Here is a 27,641-nt window from a genome sequence, read left to right on the forward strand (position 1 = left end):
CTGTGAGAAAACCATCCAACAAGCTTGCAGAAGAACTGTTTGCATACAAAAAAAGCACGACACGAGATAGCCTAGACCCAAAGCCCAAATGTCACATGGTATCCGCAATGTAATCCCAAAGAACAGTATTGAATGCCTTTTCAATGTCAACACGCATGACTAATACATCTTGTCGAGTATATTTTGCATATTCCATACCAATAATGACATTTGCGAGGTTATCAATAATTTGACGTCGCGAAATGAAGCCGTATTGAGATTGATGCAAGCCTTCATGCAGAAAGCATTTGAGTCGGTTAGCAAGCATTTTTGCCATTAATTTATATACCATAGGCATAAGTGTAATAGGCCGCCAATGTAAAAATTCTTCACACAATGTATGCATAGGGATCAGCTTGAGCAAACCTTCTTTCCAAGAGAAGGATAATTTCTGTTGTTCCCAAGTTGTATTCATCATGAATAATAGAGGCAACTTCAAATAATTCCAGAAAGACAAGAAGTATTCCACAGAGAGACCATCCCAACCAGGAGATCTCCATCGACCTAAATCAAGCAAGCTGGCATACAATTCCGACTCAATGAAAACAACGTCTAAGTCTTGAGCCTGCCGCAACGAGAGAATGGGTATGGCCACAATCACCACGACACCCTTGTTGTTAACTGTGATACCGCTGTACACCTATCATTTGATGTGAGAGCTCCCAACATTTTTCGCCAAAAGCTTTATTCATTAAGATAAAGCAAAGCTATCTCCATGGTACATATACATTTCCTTGTGTAAGGAACAGGTGATAGCAAGCCCCTTTCATACAAAACAATAATAAACATGCTAAATGGAGCTAGCCATGTACAATTGGCTCCTTGTTCATACAGGATACTTGGCATTTTTTAAGACATGCCAGTTACAATCAAAAGAGAAGGTGAAGAAATGAGGCATTCGCTGTCACGTCGTGCTGCCAGTGAATTACTCAGGTCCATGGCATTGGGTGAACCTCCCCTTCTAAATTTGGTGATCCCAAAACACCTATCCACTGCTTTCAAGAAAAGATAAGTAGAGCAGGTGCACAAGGAGACCTCAGCTGCTTCCTTTGCTCACCTGCCTGCTCATGAAGTTATTTACAAAGTAAAACATCTGCAATAGCATCAAACTGGTCTCCGGCATCTGTACCTCTTAGAATAAGGCACTGTACATTACAATGCCCCCAATATCCATAAGATGGTAATTCTTTGCCACAACCGAGGCTCCGTATCTGACAAAAACGCAATATGACACGTAATTGTAGGTGCAATCAAGCGCCCCTATCTTCCCACTGATCAAATTGCATGATCTTCAGAGTACTTCCACCAATGCTGCCTTGCCTCGACTTAGATCATAGGTATTAGGAACTGTTGAAGCCATACATTTCCAGTAGCATCCCTCTCAAGTTCACTTCTTAACCTTTTTATCTCTGCAACAGCACCTTTGTACTCCAACTGTTCCAGAGGAAGAGATGCAAAATCTTCAAGAAACTTTCTTGCACGTGCTGCACCCCACATTGTATCATCTGGCCCACAAACACGCTTGCGCTTGGATCCGACCTGTGATCAGAAGATGAAAAAGGACATTATTAAGCTTAAAAAGCAAATAAAACTCTCGAGACCTCTCTAGTTCTCATGGTCTGCTTCTATATTTCCCTATCCATCATCTTCAGGTGCCAACTATTGAAATGCTAACTGCGAAAAAATTAAGAATAAGAAACGTTACTTCCTCTTTCGAAATTTCCTCTTTGTTAGAGGCTTGGGAGAAATCTTCTAGTTCATTAGCCTTTTCCTTCGCAAGCTCAATGACACTTTCAGGAAAATGAGCAAACTCAGCTACATGTATACCAAAGCTTTGATCACAGGCCCCCTCCTCAACCTGTAGAAATGCGCAAAGTCATTGTACCAAATTTCTTTGCCAACCTGCCTCCCAAGACATTCACTTATTAGCATCACATTGATACCTTATATAGCATAGTAAGCTTCCGCGAAACATCATCCAGATGAGCTTTCACATGATAATTAGCCACCCCAACCGTTGGCTGCCCCAAAGAGTCTTTATTGCTTTCCAAAGCAGTCAGTTCATGAAAATGAGTTGCAAAAAGTGTTGGTGCTCTGGTTATCTCTGTAAGGTGTTCACATATGGCCCAAGCCAATCCTGCGATAAAAGAGCAAATTCCATAACTTCGTTGGCTTATCGTGCCCTATCAGCACCTAACTATAAAATCCAACTGTATCCTATATTTAACAATGTTGAGTAATGCAAAGCAGTAGAGAATAAGTCGCAACACAACCTTCAAACTTCACGTGCAAGATTATTATCATCCAACCTTAATTTTAAGGGGCACAAGTCCTGGACCTTGTAAGATTCAAACAAGATGTAAGTGGCATCATACAGAGACTTCTGCAATATACTACCGAAATTGCCATGTAATTTGAATAGAACGAAACAAGATGGGCTCACAAAGTTCAAGGAAAAATTTGGGGCTAAGGTCCATTAATATCACTAAATATCAGTAATTGTTAGTTAAACATGAGTCGAAAACATTCCAATATGCATTTCGAGTATGGCCCATTAGTGCAAAACATGTAACATGTGACAAGTATCGAAGTCCATCCGAGGACCACAGCTACGAAAGGATCTGCCACCACTAAAACAACCAATGGCCAATAGGTAGAGACTAGTCATTAAAGAGTATGTTATTGGGTAGGTGTTGGAATGCAACAACATTCAAAAAGTTCAAACAGCCATCTCCCCACAGTAAGCCAAAATGGCAAAGATATCAAACTTGGGCCTATTTTTTTAAATGTAAAAAATGCACTGTGCAAGTACAGTGCATGAATTTTTGGAACATCCCATACGAAACGTCTTGTATTGTAAATGGATGCATCTATGTATGTGTCACATATTGGAAACAAGGTTGCAAATATACATGCCAAAAAAACAAAGTTAACTTGAGAGGCTGTATATAAAATCACTCAAAACAACTTTCCAATTTCACATGCAAGCAAGAAGCTTAAGGATCTCCTTTTATTGCAATAAATCTTGCATTGATCAATTTTTTAGCTTAACAAAGACAGTTAAATTACTAAGGATGTATATCGACGTTCGTGCAAAAAGACAGCAAAGATCTTCACCAATGCAAGCAAGAAGTTGTGGTAAATCTTTTCAAATAAGCAATCTCAACTGTCTAGGAGAGACACAACTTAGGCAGGAATGCGGTCAGCAGGAGAGAGGAAGACGGCTCCGCTTATGACTAGTTTATCCTCAGAAGTCCTCTCCTTATGACCATTGACAACTCAACTCTTTGTTGGGAAGTCCTAAGTCTTCAGCAGCATACAAAAATTCCTAGAAATGCATCTGAAACTTGGTCGTGTTGCAATCCCGCAAAAGCTCAGATCTGAGTCTTGCTTTCTCTTCTAATGCTTTTTGATTGAAAGCCCTTCTAGGTATCCCCTTTATTGAATCCCCCTTCAGGTAGTTTTATATTTTCACTTAATGCCTTTCCTCGGTATAATCCTCTATATACATTAAAAATGTGTCTCAAGGCATGCATCCTTGAAGGGTTTCTGAAACGATTTTTTATTTTAAAAGAGCAACCGTTTGCTAGCACAAGCAATCTGACGAAATACAGAGTTAACTTGCTAACAAGTTTAATCAGACTATCGTGTCTGTCAGAAGCATCGGGCTTTACACATTCCCCCCCTCTAGATAAGTGTTTCTTTTCTTTTCATGCCCATGAAAATTTAATGATAGCCTGCTTGATTTAAATGTTTTTAATTAAGAGTGATCATAGGGCAGGCCATGCAAAGTGTACTAGAATACCACTCCATCCCGAAATGCACTTTAAACTTGACCAATACAATGAAAATAATTAAGAAAATGGTGGACCACTCACCAAATCCATCATATGTTGACGTGCCCCTCCCTAATTCGTCAATAATTATCAATGACCTGTCAGTCGCCGCTTTTAATATGGCAGCCGTCTCCAACATTTCGGCCATGAATGTGGATACTCCTCGCAGCTGCAAAGATAAAGTAAAAAATTATCGTTGCTTAGAATTTGTGCACACAAAACCCGATTCCAGATTGAATAAGGATGAGACCATGGCTGACAAAGAAATACGTCAGATGAAGTGTATTATGGGATGGTTGAACTTGAAACTGATAGAATTGTTCCCTCTTGATTAAACAGGTGAGTGGTAACAAAAGCAAGTGCCTACAGAGTTAAAAACCCTCCCTTGATAAGTCGCATTAGCAAACAAAATCATACTTTGTACATTTACAAGGCTCGAGAAAAAACACGCCTGTTAAGGATGTTGCTCTCATAAGACATGAAACATGGACTCCTTCAAACCTGAATGAGGCCAAAAGTGACAAGAACAAGGTGCTTAAAAACCCCTTTGTTCTGGTGTGTGCTGTTTTAATTGTGCTGTTTGAAGGTATGTTTGCCATCAGACAGCCTCGCATGCTGATACCGAGAGGACAGGTCTTCACACTTTCTTAAAAAGTTCTGATAACAGAAAGAAGTTTTGCAGCTGATGAGGTATGTAGTCGCACTGGGAAGGAAATGGTCAGAAGTGAACAGTTGGACATGGGGGCAGCATTATTGGGTATGTATACTCCCAATGATTATACCCCTACAAAATTAACTTTTTAAACTCACGAATTGCAACTTCTCCTTTACAATATCTTTGTTTCAAACCTGAATAAAAATAAAATAACATCCTAAAAATTTTGAGGTTTGGCATTCATTTAGAGTTCACCATACAAGTATGTACAGCGCTGAAAGTAGCCTAGAAAGATGCATAATATGAGCCAAACTCTAAAAATCTTCTGTTACTAAACAAAAGGCTTCTAAATTGGAGCTAACAAAATTAACCCTTCCTACATTGTTGAGAAATTGAAACAGTCATCTGCACAAGCAATGAAGAGAAGTTCATTCATCAGGGTCAGATGTGGCTATAGCCAACATCAAACGTGAATGGTGGCTTCATGTCACAAAATTTTGTTCAGATCCATGCGCGAGTGATTTGGCCAAATGATAGGACTTAATTGAATCCTGAAAAGCCAAAGTACTCCTGAACTACACTATACCTGGCAGTCTCCTGCTCCAACTCGAGCAAAAATAGAGTCGCGTATGCTGATGGTGGCAAAATCACATGGTACATAGCATCCAACTTGGGCCATTAGTACATTGACTCCAACCTAGCATCGCAAGCAGAAAAGTTCAAGTGAAAGATACACCCAGCAGGCTTTGGTTACTGAAGTGCATGACTTGAAACGCCTTAGAAGAAAGATACACACACTGTCATAATGATCAAGCATCACAACTACAGCGACCAAAGAAAGGTGAAAAAAAGACAGGGAGAAAGTGACACAGAAACCCGCACAGACTAACAGTCATACGGCTGTATAACCAATAAGACATCAGTCACAAAATTGGAGTGACATGAATAATATACAATGAAGTAAATTTTATGAACTAGAATACCTGCCGAATAAAGGTCGACTTTCCTCCCATATTTGGACCTGTTATGATCTGGAACCAACTTTTGCCGCGAACCTGATAATGAAACAAAAACATGTACTGAGGTTGTGAACCTTGTGAGAACAAAATTACCAGTTATGTACCCCAGCCTTACCAAAATCACGTACCAGACAGCAGTCATTAGGTATAAAGCTGACACCATCTTGAGCTTCTACACACGGATGCCTGCTTTCTTTCAGGATAATGTCCCCCTCATCCTACACAAACACAACCACACACATCACATCATCAATCGCAGAAGCCTTGTCTTTTGCTCCTGCAGAGAAAATAGATGAGAAAGAAAGCATGGGCCCTACTTACCCCTTGGGCCCCTCCATAACCTACCACCCTGTGGAGAAATTATTTTGTCAGACCCTCGACAAGACAGCCGGCTTGTGAGCATGTCACACAGCATCTTTGCTCTAAATTACTTGCACAGTTGCACTCTCACCCTATTGGTATTTTTTATAAAGCTATAAATATTAAAGCTGCAACAAGCCATCCCTCAACTACGAAGTCCATGATACGTTTAAGACTTCCTTTCAATGTAAAGATTCACATCATAACTACAGGCTGGTCTTTCAGGCACTTCAAAACCGTTAAAAGTTCTAGTTTTTCCGCTTCTGGTCTAATGCATGATGACTAGCACTTATTTTCTTGAATCTTTCATCATTTTGCGAGTGACTGGTAGAATGTTTGTGTCACAAAACAGGAGCGCAAAACAATATCAAAAACAAAAAAATAAATAAGTAATACTCCCTGCCTGCAGGAGGTTACATGGCCATGAAAAGAGCCAAAACCCAGAGGAATATTGGGTACAACACACACCCCGACATGAGGAAACTACCTCGCTCCAGCTGGGCACAACCATAAAATAGCCCTCACTCCCTATCACAAGCCCCTGGGAGATACCAGGACCAAGATAGATGCCAAACTCTAGCACCCCCTCTCAGATCCTCCAAAGGAAGACAGCCTAGGAAGCTGGAGTGAGCAATCTACACTGTAATGTGAGGGTTTCGTGGACGACGATATCTGCAACAAAACATATATACCTAGATGAATCCAGGATAAGTCCAGATTCCGGAAAGCCCCAGGTTTAGACCCATGGTAGTCACCCACAAGACAATATAACCATCAGCTCCATCATGCATATTGCATAGTATTGACAAAATACCACGACATCCCCACTAACGTCGTCAATTCCCAATAGTGAGTGTAGAACTAGGTATCTGCAAAAAAATTAAGAGGTCAAACATTCCATGGCCACTATAACATCGAATTGTTACCCGTGAAGGAAATGTAAATATTGTCTGCTACAGGTGACCCAACTCTGCCAAGAATCTCCTCAACAACTGACTCACGAGTCGCTAAATCAGCATCTGCAAAAGATATTGCTCTTGGCTGTTCCAAGAGAAAGCAGTAAAACTGAGGGTAACCGCATAAACTGCAGGTATTTGGATCATTTTCCAGCTCACAAATACTACATCCTCCAAGAAAGAGTCAGAAAACTACACCACCAGTCACATACCACATGCCAAAATCTCCAAGCCGCTACACGAAGTCCAAATAATACGGACAATTGAGGTTACTGAGAGATCTATTAAACGATGACGAGGAACCATAACGAACTGCAACCACCTCAGAAACTATCACCCCACTCTAAGATACAATCGAGAACAAACCTTCAACAACAAAGTACACACATCAACACTGAGACTGCAACTAACACGGCAAGCTCAAAAGATCCTGCTTCCAATCTCTACAAAAGAAGAACAAGGTGTTAGAGAAAGCCACCAAATAGACTGTCGATCCTATCCACTGTATGTGGAACCACTAATCTGAAAGGAAGTAGTTTGCGGAAACCAACTTCCAAGCCGGAGTCGCATCCCCCTCTAAGGAGAGAACATCCGGACCATGGATAACTGACACAACTCTCCAACAGTCTCTATCCGTGTAATTGGATCACCCAAGATAGGTGAAATATACATGTGGAATCCAGAATGATAAAAGATACATGTGTAACTGGACCCAAAATCTAGGAAGATCAAAAAGACCATCTCCCATTGTGAAAAGACATGCCATGGCTAACTGTAACTCGTCCTAGTACTAGAAGGACCAACATCCACCTATACAAAACTCTAGACCAATCTTGGATAAGGAAAGTAGGTGTGTCCTGAAGGAAACAACTTCCAGAGATCAACCTGGAAGACAAAACATAGGAACTCCTACTTGGATGCATTGAGAAGTTCAACCATCACACCACAAATCCAAAAGACCAAGCAACCACCAAGGTGGCCCAGAAGTACTTCTTGCTCATGAAAACATCCGCAATGATACTAATTGTTGTAGTGTGTAGAGGAAGTAATTGATGGTGATTGCTCAAGATGAGTGCTCAGTGCGTACTCAAGGTTTCTTTACTGAATGAGATAGTTTCTTTTACTTCATGAAAGATGTACAAAGACTAGAGATAGCAGAGAGAATGATACTATATGTGAAGGTTTTGCGAGTGATAGAAATGAAGTGAAATTTTATATTAAACGTCTTCAAAAGGCCAAAATGACCTATGAAACCAAACTGATACAAAATTGGTGGATCTAATGCAATGTCTAGGTACAAAATAAAGATGAAGTAAAGTGAAAAACTAGAATCATCATCATCAATGCCCGAGAAAGTTTTGCATCCTTCGTTGAAGAGAAGAAGACTAACACCGGGATGGGGTCCCAAACCCCCCTCTCTATCGCTAGAGAGGTAATTGCTTTAGATTGCACAAATGTTGATAGAATGGTCCTAGATGCTGAGATGCTGATGGGATCTTGCTACTTATGCTTGGATCTACAAGGCTAAGGGCTGAAAATGCAAAACGCTAGGAGAACTAATGGGGTCTACAAAATACTGACGAGGCTATGGACTGAAATCTGCATGACTAGTCTGCTGATGCAAAACGCCATGTGGCTGAAAGCTGACCCGAGGGCTGAAAACTGAAAAACGCTGGTTGATCTAAGAGGTGAATCTAAAAACGCTCGTGTGACTGTTGGATTTGCGATGGTACGACAAGGTTATGGCTGAAAACTGAAAACATTGGTTTTGATGGGGTGTTGTAGGCTGATTCTGATGCTGTATGCTGATTCTGATGTCGTATGCTGATCTGATGCAAAAACGCTAGTGATGTTGATGGTCCTGTTGGGGAAAATGCTAGGGCATAATGTTGTTAGTGCTTGTACTGTGGGTATTGGACTTATCCTTGAGTGGTGACCCCTAGGGTCACTTCTGTATGGAGGGTTGGGCAATCTCCTAATAAAACCCCACGACTTGGTAATTTTGAGCTACTATGTCACTTATAAATAAGTTAAAACTCAATTATAAGAGGTGCTTCGTATGCAGTTAGCTACCTAGGCCAAGTATTGATGGCGGTGTTCAGGTGCAATCAAAGGGTATGCAACCAATCTAAGTGCCTCGACATGCACGTCCTACGTATAGGCTCACAAGGGTGCCATAACACTTCCTAGGCTGTCCTAAACCCTAGAAGTAGGAGTTCACCTTGTCCACATGCACACAGGGTTAGATGTGCACATGGCAATTGCACTGCGGGCTAAAGCACGCCATCTGAAAGCTGCAAGAAGCGGGCAAGGAATAACCTGGTAACCACTAACTCAAACCCTACGTCGAAATAGAACGACTGTCACTGGAAGCTCCAGAACTAGAGCCGAGAGCCCCTCCTTTCTAGGTAGGAAGCCTCCTCCTCTCTCAATCTTGGGAGAAGAGAATAAGTACCGGCAAGAAACTTGAGACAACTTGAAGTAAAATGCTTCCTCTGTAACTGAAACCGGGGTCTCATGAAACTCGAGACCCATAAAGGATCAACTCGAGCTGCTAAGAAACGGAAGACCACAAAGGTCGTCACCTAAGGATTATGTTTACCAAAGAAGCAGTAGTGATCCCCCATGACTTGGCTACTCAAGCAAACTCCATGAGAGATCAAACCATATGTCCACGACTCCTCCGCATCTGTCAACATCAAATCTGTAGGGACAATCCCATACAAACTCCACACAAACTCGAACGAGCACATATACTCCCACTGTTGTAACTTGCTTGCTTAAAATCTTTGTCAAAAACTTGGTCCTTTCTACTTGTGCTTCAAAGAATGTACCCACTCAATTGTGCAATCAATATCAAATACACAACATAATATCGATACTCAAGGTGAGAGTGAAGGAACGGCCTAGAGGACTTGCAACATGCAAACAAAGATCAGAATGGACTTCCCCAAGGTTGGAGCTCTCCAAAGTCCAAAGGGATGTACAAGAGAGACCTCCATATGTTGTTTAATACGGAAGGAGGAACTAGATATCACCACCAATTGCTGACACTACTATCAACCAAAGGATCTCAACAAATCTGTTGTTGATCATCAAGAATACTGCCATCATGAATTGCAAACCTACCCCGCAACTGGTACTGGCAAGCTCACAAAAGGGCATAGGAGGGACCAAATCTGTAGGGCCACACTACCAAAGGTAAAAGGAGAACCTAGGGGTAGGAGTAGTCCACACTCCAATAAAACCTCCTCGTACTGTTGTTATAGTCGGCTCAGCATCTCACGCCACATGCTCCACCTCTAGGTCTCATCCTGTGATCATACAAGACGTGTTGTTGGAGATAGAAAAATCCCCCCTATGCTTGTCAAAGCCAACTCAAGTACATGCATTTTCCACCAGCACATACACCTTGTCTACTACATACTGGATGGACAAGAGTCAACTGAAGTTTGAATTGAAACTCCCATCCTTAGATAGAAAAGGAAAAATCAAAGTATATACTATGCTTCTAGGAGGAAAGTAAGCCCCCTCTCTCATCCAAAATCCGCAACCTAGTAACTAAATCATCAATCTACTAACCCTCTTTGAAGCCTCACCCAAACTCCACATCTGCCTTTGCAAGACAAGGTTGGAACTTCATATCAACCGTCACGAAACGAGCACCACGTGCCAATTGAAAAGACCAAACTGAACAACCTTTTAGCACTTCAATAACAACTGAACTGGAAGAGATGCACGACACACGAGACGAGGAGTGGCTGAATTCCACCCCAAGAGAGCACTGGCCCAAAACCTTGGCACCCCTTTCGGCATTTATTTATATTACAACGCCGATACTCCAGACTCTGCACCTCCACGCGGGTGCGTGCCAGAGATTGAGCCCATGGCACATATTTGAAAGGCTATTAGCCTATGAAAACCAATTACATGAAAAGCTTCAAACTCAAAAGCATATGGTCCAAAAAAATCTTCCCCAAAAGCTGTCAACGCAAAACAGGGAATTCCGTACAATTGTCACATCAACACCTACCAACTCAATTCGCAAAAGTCCATACAGCCTACCACGTCATGAGCATAAATCACAGGCGTCCCTACAACTGCCATGGTGTGACGTGTTTTTTAGAAATGATATGGGCCACCCCAAAGACTTTGAGAGATGTTTTTTAGTGCCTTTAGACCTTGTCGCAAATAAAGCATGCTTGTAGAAAGTCTACAAAGGCGGTGTGTGCCAGCTGTCTCTACGCATGCGGGCCAGTTGAGCGGGGAGCATAGTTTTGTTGCTTTTGTATATAGAAGTGTCAAGACTTCAAAGAGTAAGTGCATTAAAAATATGAAGAAAAACTGAACTTTTATCAGCTTGGGGTCATGAGTGACTTAGGGTTTTCAATTGTGAAGAAGAAAGCCTCTATTACTACAGTCTACGATGGTGCGTGGGAGTTGTGTAGTGGACGTGTCCATATGTGTGTGCGAGGGCTTGGAGCCTTGATTGGAGAGTGTGTCTCTCATCAAGAAGGCCATGAACATGGGTGGTGACCTCTGCACTTTCACCCTCTTCTCTCTTTTTGGTGATGAAAGTTGCGTGAAACGGAGCTCTCTTGTACGTGTGTGCCTGCTACTCAGGTTTGGCAGTAAAAGCCCCTTGTTATTGTTGTGAATGGGAGGGTGTTTCCCCATATTTTCCATGGTTTTTTCTGAAGGTGTGCACCACATTTGAGCAGGTCACTAGAGAAGCATTTTATCAATTCAACAATTGAAAAACTTACAGAGAGGTATCAAAAGTTGCAGACACTACTACAAGTAGTGCCTCTTCAACCATCAGTGAAAGGAGTGAGTGGAGGTAACCATTGGGCACGAGTTTGTGCACACAAGGGTAAGCGAACAAAGATATTTGAATTTTGTGAGGGTTGTGGAGTAGATCATCTACTTCCTAATTGCCCCAAGATTCCAAAAAACAAAGGAAAAGCGACGATGAATGTCATTGAGGTTTTACCATGTTCAAGTGGATTTGAAACCGAACTGACAAGGGCTGAACATTATGAGTTTTTGTGTAACTCATAATTGGCATGGTTATTAATGGGTTTATGCACATGGTTGAGAGCGACTATGTAGCCCAATCTCACATATGCAAGGGTTGTTGACATAGTGTGAGGGTATGGTGTTTCTGAACAAAAGTGTGGAGAATTTCCTTGGTTTTTTGTTGGTCTTTTTCCCAAAAATTTAGTGGTTTTTTTGTTTCCTTGAGTGCAATTGATCATAGCTAGGGCTATGGCAGTGTAGAGGGAGGTAAGGTTTTGTGTGCGCAAGGGTGAGTGAATTTGTGAGTGGAGATCGGATCCCGTCCTCTTGTGAGATCTACTTTACTTTTCCTCATATATCTTGTGAAAATGGAGGTGTTATAGAGACCATCCCCAAACCCTTCACAACGTCATCACCTTTTTCACAAGGGATTGAGTGTGTGTGTGGTCCCGTTTTTTTTTTAAGGGCTTTAGGTCCCATGGACCCCATCGGACGGGGTTTTGTTAGTTGGTGGGAACTTGTCTTCAAAAATAGGCCACTTGGCAAAACTTTGCAAGTTGGTAAAACTTCTCATGCTGCTTGTTCTTCTTAGGGTTTAGGCTCCTCAATCGGGATCTGCAGGTTGGCTCCATTCTTCAGTGGCTTGACGCATCAACAGTTTGTGTAGCAGGCTACAGTGTCACTTTCACAGGACACACAGTTAGTACAGTTGGTCTGGTCTGGTTCACACTGGACGGACTCTCTGGGCTGGGCAGCGACACACTGGCAGGGATACGATGGTGGTTGTAGTGGACATCGTGGCCAAGTCACCACCACCACTCAGGCTGGAGATAGACTTAGATGGCTGACATTTATGAGCCGTTGTGGCTCTTTATGGTGGGACATGAGTAGTAGTTGTTGGGTCATAGAGATCATCTTCTTCATATGTGGTCCAACGTCGTTAGAGTAGAGAGTCTATACACACAACACGTCTTCACCATCCCTACAAATCTGAGCCTCGACACCCCCATTGTACCTGTGCGTCCTAGGCTGGAGCTGAGTGTGCTGCCACGCCAAAGTCTGTATCGGTTCTTTGAGATAGTCGAGTCATATGTTCTGGTCTGTTGTTGTGTCTCTATGAGCTCAATTGTTATCTATTGTTCCTTCGTTTTCAGTCTGTTTCGAGTGAGATTGTCACGCACATAGCACTGAGGAGCACCCACTGTAGAGAGCACGACACACTATCCACGCTACAAGTGCTCTCATTTTTGGCAATCACGGTGGGACCTCAACTGAAGTCTCACTCTCTGTCGAGGTACAAATCGAGAAGCTAGTTGGTTTTTACTAGCTTCGCCTACTTTGCCTTTAGATGTGCAGCCTGCTGGTCTGGTCCTCTCTCGCCACTGGTCCAACTGGTCTGGTCCTCTCTCGCCCTAGTCCAACCAGCTCTCGTCCTGGTCTAGGCCTTCCTAGTCTAGTCCTTCCTCGTCTTGGTCTAGTCCCTCCTCGTCCCCAGTCCAGCCGGGTTGTCCAGTCACTCGCCTTGGTCTAGTGGCGATTGGACCAGTTTTCAGCAAGGAACAACAAGTACAAGGTCTTCGTGCCCAAGGCTTGTGTGGGCTTTTGGTTACTGCATGACACATACAAGGCAATCAAAAGAGCGACAAAGCCCACTACTCAGTCCTCTGAAGTACTACCACATGAAACGTCAACCCTTCGTGCCGAGTAGAAGTCTACCAGCTCCAGTACCCCTACCTTCCACTACAGCTACCTCCATTCCCTCTACAAGTTCTACACCTCCCCAATCACCCAAATCAATAAACTTCTTATCTCCTGTGTTGCAGCAGGCTCTAGTGCAACAAGCTCTTGCACAAACAGCCATGGAGGAGCTCACAAGCGTTCTAGCTAAGGTGAATATTAAGTTTCCTACTTTCAAGGGTCTCTCCTCAGAGGATGCTGACGACCATGCCCGGAGGTTTGTTTCTCTCTGCAGAGGTCGTGGCCTTGACCGAGAAGATGCCTACTTAGTACTCTTCCCATCTACCTTGGATGGCTTAGCAGATAAATGGTACAGTCAGTTTGCAGAGAACCATTTTGTAACTTGGGCAGCTTTACGACAATAGTTCTCTGCGGCATTCAGGCCAAGTGACTACCAGGAAAGGGTTTTGGATGAGTTGGCCAACATGGTGCTCCAACGAGAGGAGACTTTTGCCGAACTCATGACTAAAACCAAGTCTCTGGTTGCCAAGCTTCCTCAGCAGCCAGGGGGATTTATGGTTAAAAAGTGGGTGGAGAAGGCTCTTCCCAAAACTTCTCAGCAAAAACTCCGAGAAAGTCTCCAACCTGACGCCACTCTGGAGGAGTTTGTCGCGGCTGCACTAGGATAGAGGGGCTGTTCACCAACTCTCCTCAGGTAGAGACCCCTTCAGTGTTTTTGGAAAGTTCTTCAGATCCTTTAACTTCTTTAAGCAGGAAACTGGAAACCCTAAAGTTACGACGAGCTCTTCAAGAGGAGAGGTCCTTCTCTCTTAGACGAGAGAAGCCTCCACATCATGAGGCATTGAAACAGATCAAGCGCGAGCTAGAAGAGCTCAAGTCTCAGCAGGAGACTAAGGCTATGGTTTGGTTGTTGGAATTAGGGTTGCAGAGAAACACACATAGCTTGGAGAAGACGAAGGAAGCTCAAGGCACACAATAGAGAGTGTATTACTTAGTGTGCAATGGAAAGATAGATAGCCCTAGAGTGATGAGCGTATATACAATGCACGGGGGGAAAAACCTCCTAAAGAGGGAGAAAATGCCCCGGCGGTCCTAGTGTGTTCACACACATCATTACCACATGTATATGGTAACAAATCCCCCCTGAAGTGATGCGGTGAACGAGAGCTGGCACATGAGTAAAGGGAAGTGCCATGCCCTGAGGACAGGTCAGTCCACAATGGGGAGTAAGCCCAAAGCTTTGCGGAAAGCTTCAAGCTTCTCACGAGACAATGCCTTTGTGAAAAGATCTGCAAGGTTGTCCTGTGTTGGCACATAAGCCAAGCTGATCTCTCCTGCTGAGAGCCTCTCCCTGACATAATGGTAATGCACCTCAATGTGCTTTGTGCGAGCATGAAAAACTGGGTTCTTCGCAACTGCCAATGCGCTCTGATTGTCAGTGTAGATAATGTTGGCAGTGTCCTGTCCAACACCCAAATCAGCCATAAGGCGTCTGAGCCATACACACTCAACCGTAGCTGTGAAGACTGCCCTGTACTCAGCCTCACAACTCGAAGTGGCCACAGTAGGTTGCTTCTTGCTCAACCATGATATACATGAACTGCCAAGCATGAAACAAAAACCACTTGTGGACACTCGCTTGTCAAAACAACAAGCCCAATTTGAGTCCGAAAAAGCATGTAAGTCTGGCGACAATGATTCCCCCTTGGGATAAAACAAGCCAAGATGTAAAGTGCCACTAAGGTAGCGGAAAATCCTCTTGACAGCCTGCCAATGCTTAGACCCTGGGCTATGCATAAATCTGCTGACCTGTGAGACTGCAAACTAAATATCTGGCCTCGTGTTGCATACATAAATGAGGCAGCCAACAGCAGTTTGGTAAAGAGTGACATCAGTAGGATCGTCAGCATCATGTAGACTCAACTTCAAACCTGTTTCCATGGGAGTGGCAATAGGTTTGCAATCCTTAAGTCCAAACTTACATAGCAATGTCTCTATGTAATTTTTTTGACACAAGGCAATACCACCATCACACTGCTTAAACTCTATACCCAAGTAATGATGCAACAGCCCCAAATCTTTCATCTTGAAAGTAGCATTCAAATCAGCCTTAAATTCAGCAATGTGTCTCTCATTCGGTCCAGTGATCAGCAAATCATCAACATAAAGAACCACAATGAGAAGTACATCACCCTCACGCTTTACATACAATGTGCTTTCTGTTGGACTGTTACGAAAGCCTTGTTTGACCAAATGAGTGTCAGCTTTCTCATACCAAGCACGAGGAGATTGCTTCAACCCATACAAAGCCTTGTTACATTTGCACACTTTGTCCTCTTGTCCTTTTATGACAAAACCGCGAGGCTGCGTTACATAAACTTCCTCAAATATGTCACCATTTAAGAAAGCAGTAACAATGTCTGATTGATGTACATCCCAACCAAAATGAGCTACCAATACACATAGAAAACGCACAGTAGTCATACGACAAGTGGGAGCAAAAGTCTCTTCATACATAATCTATGCCTTTTTGTTGTGCATAACCCTTTGCAACAAGTCGAGCCTTATGGCGATCAATCTCACCATCCGGCTTGCATTTCAACTTGTAAACCCACTTCGTACCAATGGCCTTTTTGCCAGGAGGCAAATCACATAAAGTCAATGTGTCATTTTCTATAAGTGCATCATATGCATATTCTGATTGCATGGCAGCCATCCAATTTTCTGAATTCTGTGCTATCAAAAGTCAGAGGCTCCTCAACATCATGTAAGCTAGACACAACCAAAGCATAACAATATGATGCATAAGATGCATGGCGAGAGCCTGAACGAGTACGACTAGACAAAGGTGCATCCAATTTACTGTCATGCAAAGTGTGCACCAGCCATTTTGGCATACCTCTAGCCTGCTAATTTTCAGCCCTTTCCTCATCAAGTACATCAGCATCAGTAATAGGCTGATCTAAAACATTTTCAGAAAATAGACTGTACATTTGCCTCATTGGAACTTACATTCGTATTTCCACCACTGAAAAGAGGCAACAAAGTGTCATAAATGGCCTGTGAGCTTACATTACTGTCTCTAGTACATGACAGCAAGGGCTGAACAGAATCTTCCACAAACACTACATCCCGTGAAACCAGAATACGTTTTGTTTGCGGATGATACAACCTGTATCCTTTGCTTTCAGCACTATAACCAACAAAAATACATTTGACAACCTTATCATCCAATTTTCTGCGCTGCACTTGTGGCACCAAAGCATATGCGAAACAGCCAAAAACACGCATGTGCTTAATCGAAGGCTTTCTATCATGCCATGCTTCATGTGGAGTAATAGACTGCAAAGCTTTCGTAGGACACCTGTTAAGTACATAAGTGGCACACATGATGGCCTCAAGCCAAAAAGAATGCGGTAAAGCTTTACTTTTGACCATACATCGTGCCATTTCCGTCAGTGACCTGTTTTTCCTCTCAGCAACACCATTTTGCTGAGGTGTATAAGGCACTGTACATTGGTGTTTTATCCCACGACTAGCCAGAAATGCATTAAATTCATGAGACATATACTCCCCCCCTCGATCAGAACGGAGGGTGCCCATAGTACATTTCGAGACATTTTCAGCCATAGCCAAAAATTGTTTGAAGCACATAAAAACTTCGGAGTTCGCTTTAAGCGGAAATACCCATGCATGCCTGGAGTAATCATCAATGAAAGTCACGAAGTACAGGTAATTGCCCAAGGACGGAGTTTGCATGGGTCCACAAACATCACTATGCACAAGCTGCAACCTGCATGTGGCCCGAACTGAACCATCCTTTGGAAACTTAGAACGCTACATCTTACCCAAAATACAGCCTTCACAAACATGTTTGACAGGTGCTTCAAGAGGCGGCAAAGAAGCAACCATATCAGATTTCTGCAAACGCAGCAAACTGACAAAATTCAGATGACCAAAACGTGCATGCCAAAGTTTTGCATCTGAAATAGCCCTTGAATCTGCAAACAACATTTGCAAAATTTTGTCCACACTTGTCATACAAAGTGAGCTTATACAGCCCACGGCACAAAAGCCCAGATGCAACAATTTCATCACCAAAACTGAGATCATGAACTGTACATCTGTCATCCACAAATTTGACTACAAGTCCAAGCCTAGCAAGTACGGATACAGACAAGAGATTCTTCTTGATCCCAGGTACATAAAGTGCATCAACAAGTGTGAAGGAACTGCCATTAGCAACAGTGAGCACAATCTTTCCAACTCCTTGAACTAGATAAGAGGCGTTGTTGGCACAAGTGACTGAATTCCCATGAGAGACAGACTCGAGAGAGGTAAACAATTCACGATGTGAGGTAATGAGCTTTGTAGCACCACTGTCGAAATACCACACATGTGAATCTGCAGCAACTGACAAGTATGTATCATGGACAGCAGGATTGTAAGTGCACTCTGCGCTAAAAGCCCATTCTGCATCAACATCAACAACACAGTCTCCTTTCACAGAAGACTCAACAATGGCTGCATTTGTAGTGGAACCAGCATTTGCAGTGGAACCACCCTTTTTCTTCTTAGCCTCTTTGGCCTTCAACTTAGGACACGACTTGATCAAGTGATCATTGGCTTTACAATAATTGCAACGCATCTTCTTTTTGCCCTTGTCACCAGAATTTCCAGACGCATTGTTGCCAGCAGAAGCATTAGGAACAGAATTTTTGCCACTCAAAACAGAACCATAAGAAGTGGCTGCATTACTGTTACCACCCTTTCTTTGAGAAGCAATAAAAGCCTGTTCAACTGCACGCTGCCTAGTCCTGTTTTTTCTAGAAAGTGACTCTTACAACAACAATGTGCATAATGCATCAAACTTGATAACTTCAAGATTTCCTTGGGTCATAAGTCTCCAAGTACTAGCAAAAGTCTGGTAAGAATCTGGTAAGGCATCAAGAACAGTCTGCACTAGGAAACTGTCTGAAATGACTTCACCTGCAGAAATGAGTTGCTCATTGATATCCTTGACACTAGCAAGGAAAGTGTCCATGTCATCTTCCTCATGCATAATCTTTGATTCCAGCTCTTTACGCAGCAAAGCAATTTTAGCCTCATTCCGGCTTGCATAAAGACCAGCCAAAATATCCCAAGCCTGTTTTGCAGATTTTGTTGAACGGATGTGAGGAACAATGGTGCATTTCACAGACAACGCAATCAATGCATGAGCCTGCGCATCCTTAACATCCCAATGAGCTTGTTTTGCCGTAGGCAAAACAACTCTAACAACTGCAATCCTTGCAGCAAGACCTGCAACATCCTCAACATCGCCTACATCCTCAGAACCAGGACGTACATCAATGCCCTGCACAATGTTCCAGACACCCTTTGACACAAGAACATGTTGCATCATATAAGCCCACATATGGTAGTTGTCCCCATCCAACCTATCCTCAGCAACAAACATCTTGAACACATCTGTGTTGTTGTTGTCAGCCATGGTAAATGCTGCACCTGATGTGAAAACTGCCCGAAAATAGGAGAAATGGAGCGGGAACAACCTGTGCTATATAGCACAAACTGTAGAAGACTATAAGGCACCTGTTATGCAAAAAACGGCACTGACAGAAATTCTGCACAAAATGACGAAATAGTCTGTGCAGTACTGCCTGTAGTGGAAACGGAGGCCGAAATGAGCCCAAATCAAAATTCTGAGCAGACCGAGCTCTTTGAGCCGTCCCAAAATATTTGTCGACCTACGAACGCTTGCTAAAGCTCACTGAAATCGGAGAAAGTGAGCAAGCGTATGCTGGAGCAGCTGGCGACTAAGCCCGGGAGGACGCTACCTGCTCTGATACCAATTGTTGGAATTAGGGTTGCAGAGAAACACACACAGCTTGGAGAAGACGAAGGAAGCTCAAGGCACACAATAGAGAGTGTATTACTTAGTGTGCAATGGAAAGATAGATAGCCCTAGAGTGATGGGCGTATATAGGGAAAAAACCTCCTAAAGAGGGAAAAAATGCCCTGGCGGTCCTAGTGTGTTCACACACATCACTACCACATGTATATGGTAACATTGGTGTAGCTCATGCAGCTCTCCAAGGCACCCTCCACAAGAATGCCCCCTTCGGGTTTACTACCACTTCTGTGAAAAGTCTGGACACGAGGACAAGGACTGCTACTACCTCAAGGGATTGCGACAAATACAGCAAAGTCTAAGTCCTACTCTTCAACAAGGGCCAGCACCTGCATCCAACATGGTTTCTCCATGTGGCCATCCACACCATATGCCACCTTTGCTGACAGCCCCTCCTATGCAAGGTATGCAAAGTACTTTTCTGTCTCAAAGCTTTTATCATACCCATGCTCCCTCATCACCTCAAAACTTCTATGCCTCCACCTTCAACTCCATGCACCAGGAGCAAGGACCACCTCGCCCTTCGACTCGCCCATTGAATCGGCCAATTTTATGCTACAGATGCGGGAAATATGGTCATTACCAAAGCAAATGCCCTCTGTCTGAAGGGTCCCCTCCCTGTCGTCATTGCCTTGAAATGAAGGATCACTACAGTCAGGATTGCCCTAAAATTCGTGCATCCACGGCTTCGAACCCAAGTCAAAGCCAAAATGAGTTTACCTTTCCCAAGCTCAATTTGATAGCAGCTAGCACCGTTCCTCAGCCGCCCCCTTCTACCCACGTGGTTACCCCTCAAAATAAGCTGCAGTTGATGGAGGAGCCAACGGGTGTCCTCACTCGAGTCAAGAGAGCCGCTATCGGTCTTAGCATTCCAGCAAGTTTAACTCCCCAACATTTTCTCACACCAGTGGATACCCTGCCTTCAGTTGTTGACAAGCCATCCCCCAATGCCATGAAAGAATCCAAATCTTTGCTCTCCGATATTGATGAAGCTTTCTTGGAAGCAGTTTCCGATCTACAAAAGATCCAGGTACCAGAGAAACCACTAGTAGAACAAGAAACTTAGAGCACAGACAATCTTGAAGAGCACCTTCCAACAAGTGTCCCTCTATGACATGTTGCGACTAGATGCGAGTTTTAGAAGCGACACCCTTGCCGTTATTCAGTCACTTTACCCCGAAGCAAGTCCTAGTGGCGAACATCTCCCAATCCAATCCAGCTCTCCTCTCACTGATTATAGAAGCCCTCGCCTGACAGTGTCCGTTTTGGGGCAGCAACTTTCAGGAGTAATTGTGGTCTGGCATCAATGATGCATGAGTTCACTATGATGGCTTTAGGCCTGCAACCTACTCAACCTGCCCCCTTCACAGTAACATCAGCCGACCAGAGGACAGTATACCCTGTGGGCATAGTGGAAAAAGTGTTTGCAAGTACAAGATTTCACTTTTAGTTTGGATTTTGTTGTGATTCGTCTTCCACAGGTGGAGGGCGGATTTCCCTTGCTCATCGGAAGACCATGGCTGCGACACACTAAAGCACTTCATGATTGGGGAAACGATGACATGTGGATACATACTCCTGGCTCCCCGATGCAACCAATTCTCCTAGAAGGAGGCATGGATCTCGTCGTGCAACATAGTTCTTTGTCCCTAGCAACCAGCCTTGAATTGGAACAACCTACTCCACTTGATGGGTCGGATGAGGATCTGTTGGAGTGGTTGGATACTACCAAATCTATGCCTTGTTTTGGAGTTTCGATTCACTCTTTGCCTGAAGGTACACCCTCTTTCAATGTTTCCACAGTAACTAAACCTAATGAGCCACCTGAGCCAGCTCAAAGGTCGAAGATCACAGAAGCTACTCCTGATGCGCCCTTGGTGGAAGCCTTTGAATTTGGTGAGCCTATGAAGAATCATAGAAGCGGGAAGAAATCACCTCTACAAGAGTTCACCCCCCTTCAAACATCAGCCTCAGTGGTGTCTAGTTCTCCGCAAGAACAAAGCTCTCCTCTGTGTCTAGCGAACTCTCTTCACAGAGCCCGTCTTGCTGGATGAATTCCCTGCTCATGATAGTTGTCTTGCTCATGGTACATCCTCATGCTCTCCATCAACTGCCGCGATCTGTAGCATCTCCTCTTTCAACCAGTGGACCATGGAATTCATCTGCAATGGAACACGAAGTATTCCTGCCACCCCCTCACACCCTCTCGCCCTCTACCCCCTATCCCCTACACCCTACACTCCCCCTCACACCCCCTCGCCCCCTACCCTTTTCCCCCTCGCCCGCCTACTCACCCCTCGCCCCTACCCTTTTCCCCCTCGCCCCTAGTCCCCCTACCCACCCCTCGCCCTTGCCCCTACCCACCCCCTCTCTTGCCCTCGCCCCTACCCACCCCCTCTCTTGCCCTCGTCCCTACCCAACCCCTACTCGCCCCTACCCTCGCCCCTATCTGGCCCTCCCCACCCCTCCCAACCATGGGACCTGGTTGCCATCATGTTGCACTCCCAGCCATGGGACCTAGTTGCCATCCTATTGCAGTAAATGCTTTTCGTTCTGTCATCACAATGGAGCTTAACATTAATTGCGGTATTACTCGAGCTTCTGGTCATCCCTCTTTTTCACTATGGTTATGGAGGATAAAGATGCGCTAGATCCAAACCGAGCATATCTCTTTGCTGTGGAGCCTCAGTCTGTTTTGCCAATTGGGATTCTTGGACTATGCAATCATACTAGGCTCAGTCTGTTTTGCCAATTGGGATTCGTGGACTATACAATAATATTGGGTTCCTGTCTATTCAAAGGCTTAAGGCGTTTGCAAGCAGTGCAGTGTTTTTAACTCCACTTTTGAGGCATGTAAGTTCATGGTTGGGCCTAGCACCTGCTTCAAGAAAGACCTACAGATGCGGTACCTAGTGGTTTTCTTTCAAGTTTTTTCAATATTTCCTCTCATCGGGACGGTGAGCCGTCTTGTGGTGGGCAACCTGTAGCAAGCTACAGTGTCACTTTCACAGGACACACAGTTAGTATAGCTGGTCTGGTCTGGTTCACCCTCGACGAACTCTCTGGGCTGGGCAACGACACACGTGGCAGGGATACAACGGTGGTTCTAGTGGACACCGTGGCCAGGTCACCACCACCACTCAATCTGGAGATAGACTTAGATGGCTGACATTTATGAGCCGTTGGTGGCTCTTTATAATGAGACATGAGTAGTAGTTGTTGGGTCATAGAGATCATCTTCTTATATATGGTCCAGCGTCGTCGTCTAGAGTAGAGAGTCTATACACAGCACGTCTTCATCCCTACACATCTGGGCCTCGACACCCCCATTGTACCTGTGAGTCCTGGGCTGGAGCTGAGTGTGCTGCCACGCCAGAGTCTGTATCGGTTTTTTGAGATAGTCGAGTCATATGTTCCGATCTGTTGTTGTGCCTCTGTGAAATCAGTTGTTATCTATTTTTCCTTTGTTTACAGTCTGTTTCGACTGAGATTGTCACGCACATTGCATTGAGGAGCACCCATTGTAGAGAGCACGACACATTAGCCGCTACAGTTTGTGACATAAGCCATCATCAAGCCCTCCGTAGAGATAAACTCTCTCCTCTACACACATATGCGTGCACACTCTCTCTCCTCTACACACATGTCCACACTCACATTCACATGTAACATGCATCCACTTCTTTCGACATGGAACCATTGGAAATACCTCCAAGCATCCTTACCTTTCATCTTCACCTGCAATGTTTTCACAACAAGACTATTCAAGAAGTAGCACTCGTTCGTAAGACAAAGTCAACATCAAGGCTGATATTCTACGACCGTAGTAAGGCTACCTAGTAACTCAGCTAGTCGAAATTTACATCGCAGCAATACATACATCCGCAATAATTGTAAGTTCGGAGTTTTCATAAGTTTTTGTATCCATGAGCATCAGAAGCATTCAGCATTAGCTGTACAGAAAGCATCCACAGGAAGAAGTTCGAGAGTCGTCTCACCTCTAACAAGGGGGGATGTCACCTACACAATGCACTTGAGCCACATGGACAAGCTACTGCTACAAGTCAATATCAATCTTAATTGGCTTAGGATCTAGCCTGGCATTTTGTGAGCTCTAGAAGGATGTGCATGATCAGGCAAGTCATAGCTGCATACCCTCACTTGCACAGTACAGTCACATAAGCATATATATTATAGGCATATGAACAATCATTGAAGTCGTTTATTAATATGACTTTGACATGACATTTATAAAAAGTAGGTAAGGCAAATGGCTAAAAAACCTATAAATGAGTCAATTGGCCTTCAATTTTAGGACAACAGAACCTGCAGAGGCATCCAACTCCCACAACACCTCAATACCTAGCGTTTCCTTCGCTAGCACCCCAACATCATCAGCGTTTTGCATCAGTTTAGCCCAAAGTTTTTGCACCAGATCAGCCCAACGTTTTTGCACCAAATCGGCATCAACACGAAGTAATCAACATTCAGCATTTAGTCATTGTATCAACATTATGCAAGTAATCTAAAGCAAGTACTTGCTCTAGCAACAGAGCAAGGGGGGCCTTGAGGGTGGCTAGGACCTGACATGCGGTGCCATCTCTTTTCTCTCTCTTTTTGCTTCTCTCTCTTTGTGTTCAATTCTCTCAAGTGGAGTAAAGTAACCTTGTGTTTGTGTGAAGTAATAGTCCCCCACACCTGACACCAGAAGGGAATGTTCTAGAGACGTCGTTGGGGGAGTGACATAGAGCATCGTGGACGAAATACTACATGAGCCATCCTAGAACAAGTACTGCATGTGCGTTAATTCAGATAAATGACTAGAGCACTGCGATAGAGGCTATATGCTAGGCCACTTGGAATGGATACTTCTAATGAGCCACATCAGAAGGATGACTAGAGCATCTAAAAGGGATATTCAACCACCCAAAAAATAAATAAAAAATCTAATGCATCACAGGGTTGGGTGGCACGGAGCATTGCTACGCATTTGTTCCGTAAGTGTGATGAGAAAGAGACCAACTTAAGAGCATTTCTGGTGCAACACAAGGTGGGAGACCAGAACCTTACAACAAAAATGCATCATCGTCTAAATAGATAAGTGTTGTGTGCAAGTCCGGAGCACAAGAATGAAGATGGATTGTCAAAAAGCTTTTCAAGAAAGTAATTCCAAAAAGCAATGCCTTTCTGAAAAAACCAGTTGCATTTTAGATGCTTTTCTAGAAAGTATCTGGGCAAAGCCAAGCTTCACAAAGCATAAACATGGCAATAAGTCAAAGGAATGTCGTAATTCTTAATCAAAAAGCACAGAACTACACTATCTACCCTCATTGCATTAAAATCAGACTCCATAATGGATCATGACATTAACAAAGGTAAAAATTACCATAGACATTGTGACAGGACGAATTGGCTTTTCTAGAATAGAAAAAGCATAGAGTACGCACTGAGAAGTGATGAAAGGTCATCAAAATAGGAAGAGTACGCACCGATGAAGTAATGAAAGGTCTCACATAAGGCGTTGGACTACTGACAGACAAGTCTGCAAAACTAAGCAAAACGTCGAGCTCTGAGATCAGACTTGCAGCACCTTCAAAAACCTAAAAGAAGAACAATTCTCAGACCTGAAGCTGCATAGCAATAAAAAAACTGGCAGCAATTGTTCAGAAAATGAATTGCTAGGTTACCTCAATAAAAGTTGCAGTTACTTCAACTACTTTGCCAACCAGGCCCCGTTGCGTTGTGGCATACTCGTCTGTGAGTTTAATAAACTGCTCGCTCAACCTCTTCAGCTTTGCATTGGTAAACTTGACCCCATCCTTACGAGTCTCAAGGGTGATATAATTTGCGTTAAGTTGTCTCCTTACCTTAGGTTCTTCTTTTTTTGTGATACGAAACACATGACCCCATTGCGAAGTTTTGTCAAGTTTGAGTACTTTGTCAAGATCCAGCTCATCAGCTGCATTCTTGTGAGCTTTCTGGATTTTGTCTTCAACTGCATCTCGTTCAGATTTTAAATTTTGCAGATTACTATCATAACCAGCAGCAATAATGTACTCCCCAGCCTGTATCTGCTCAAGATCTACAGCTGCCTCAACAAGACCTTCGAATTTTCCAAGATGATCTTGACCAGTCCAAGTCTTCAGACTCTTTAGGAAGCGCTCATGAATCAATGAAGCAATTTCTCCCTCATAGCGCTCCAAAATGTCCTTGAGGAAAGGTAGCCTGACACTTGCCTGTGATTATAAAGACAATTATGAGTTGAGGGTGATCAAACTATACAAGCAGTTCTTTTTCAGAAGTTAGCCACTCCCATGGCAATGACACAAAGTTTACATAGCAAATGTTATATGCACTAAATGTAAGAGCATAGCAAGAGTATAATGCTTTAAAGTTCACCAGATAAAGCTTCATTAGTCATAATAAGCTGTGCATGCAACAGATATCAAATCATGAGAAGAGAGTGATACTCTAGAGGTCACCTGATAGAGCTTCACAATATCCTGCAACGTTGCTTTCCTCTTGTCGATCTTTCGGATAAGCCGATCCATGTCAGGAATTCTTTTCAAATGCTGCCGCAAATCTTGCCTGAGAGCAGTGTCTTCCACAAAAGCCTGAACCAAATCCAGCCTAAAGTTTATCTCAGCCACATCGAGCAAAGGTTGCTTGAGCCACCGATTCAGTAACCTCTTCCCCATGCCTGCAGTGCATGTCCTGTTCATCAGCCCAAATAAGCTAAAATTCTTGTTTGCATCTGCCTTTCCTTCTAGCACATTTAAAGCTCGTAAGGCTGCTGCATCTAGTCTCATAAATGTGTTCACGCTGTAAGGTTCTAGAACATACTTTCCATAATTTGAATCATCTGCGAGTAAATCTGTGTAAGATAAAAGAGCACTGAGAGCTCCTGCTGCTAGCTCAGACGCGAAAATGGAGTCTTTGAGCTGCTCCACAGAGCCTTTGGCCAAGCGACCCACATCTTGATCGGTGTCTCTGGACTTAAAGATGTTCTTCTTCTTTTCTGTCAAAAGCACATTACACCTTGCATATACATCCTTTAAGCGTTCAGCATCCTTACTCTTGGTATTTTCTTGAGGAATGACACACTCTTTACAGCCCAGCGCAATCATCGCTGATTCCAGATTGGTGTAATGATCATCATCCAAAAACTCTGTCAAGCCCATACTTCTCTTAGTCAGGTTCACAAATGCCATGCCCACAAGTCTTTCATTTTCATGAATGCTGGCTTGCACTGCCATGACAACAGGTGTGTCCTGCATGTCACTAGTGGCAAACAAAACATCTTCAAAACTGCCAATGCGCCCAGGTGTCCCTGTCTTGATCAAACTCCAGTTAGATCCACTTCCTTCATACAATTCTACTGTGTGATCTGTCCTCGTGAGTAATAAATCCCTTAGTATGGTTTCAAACATGCTCTTGCTTATTGATACACTGGAAAGAGCATCTGAGTCATTGCCAAGCTGTCGTAAGGCTGTCAAAGTTCGGTAGTAAGTTTTTGCGATAAAAACGGCATTATCTCCGTGAGCGGTATAGTAGTCCTGTGAACAGAGCTTCAACACTTTAGGAAGACGAAACATGCCGTAACCTAATGAGGTCGGACTGTGGGCATTTGTTTTTGCATACCAAGACACTGCGCTGGAATACAAAAGCACTCACCTTTCTATCAAAAAATCGGACCACCTGCTCATCCTGCAAATATAAGACCGTGCCATATGAAGAAAGATGTATGCCCACACAAGAAGAATAACTTGTATGACACAAAATAGACCCCTCACCTCTGAGAGCCTCCCATAGAAGCTAATAAACCCGCGCACTTGTTTAGCATCTGTTGTTCCAAACACAAAAGGTTAGAGCCTTCCTTGGCACAAACAAGGAGCGCACGTGAACTCTATACGAACGAAAACAGCCCACGGTAGCGCAGTGGGAGCTCGTGCACAATAAAACAGGCAGGCTCTATCGTGATGGGTGTGTACCTAGCTTGAGTTCTGGAAGTTTGGCCTCAGCTACAGAGTCCATGCCTTCCTCCATGTCGGGTGTTGCTACGGGGGGAGCCATGGCACTTCGCTGTTAATAAACTGAAAGAAATGGCGGGAGAAGTGCGGGTGGGGGAGAGAAGTATAAAGGAAATGT

At 43.7% G+C, this 27,641-nt stretch overlaps 1 protein-coding gene across 1 annotated transcript; it reads right to left on the reverse strand.

The window, feature by feature from the left end:
* Nucleotides 1-707: 707 nt before the first annotated feature.
* MSH2 (MUTS homolog 2) lies at nucleotides 708-27,641 on the reverse strand. Its single transcript, XM_086530209.1, has 13 exons — nucleotides 27,485-27,641; nucleotides 27,287-27,336; nucleotides 27,168-27,200; nucleotides 25,976-27,049; nucleotides 25,181-25,729; nucleotides 24,983-25,093; nucleotides 5,678-5,767; nucleotides 5,514-5,585; nucleotides 5,117-5,227; nucleotides 3,918-4,044; nucleotides 1,983-2,176; nucleotides 1,745-1,897; nucleotides 708-1,578 (listed from the first exon to the last, which is right to left on the reverse strand). Exons 1-13 carry the CDS (start codon nucleotides 27,564-27,566, stop codon nucleotides 1,366-1,368), a joined length of 2,859 nt encoding a protein of 952 aa, XP_086386335.1. The 5' UTR covers nucleotides 27,567-27,641; the 3' UTR covers nucleotides 708-1,365.

This window comes from Adiantum capillus-veneris, chromosome 15, assembly GCF_014529385.1.
Source record: "Adiantum capillus-veneris isolate H3 chromosome 15, ASM1452938v2, whole genome shotgun sequence".
Classification (NCBI taxonomy): domain Eukaryota; kingdom Viridiplantae; phylum Streptophyta; class Polypodiopsida; order Polypodiales; family Pteridaceae; genus Adiantum; species Adiantum capillus-veneris.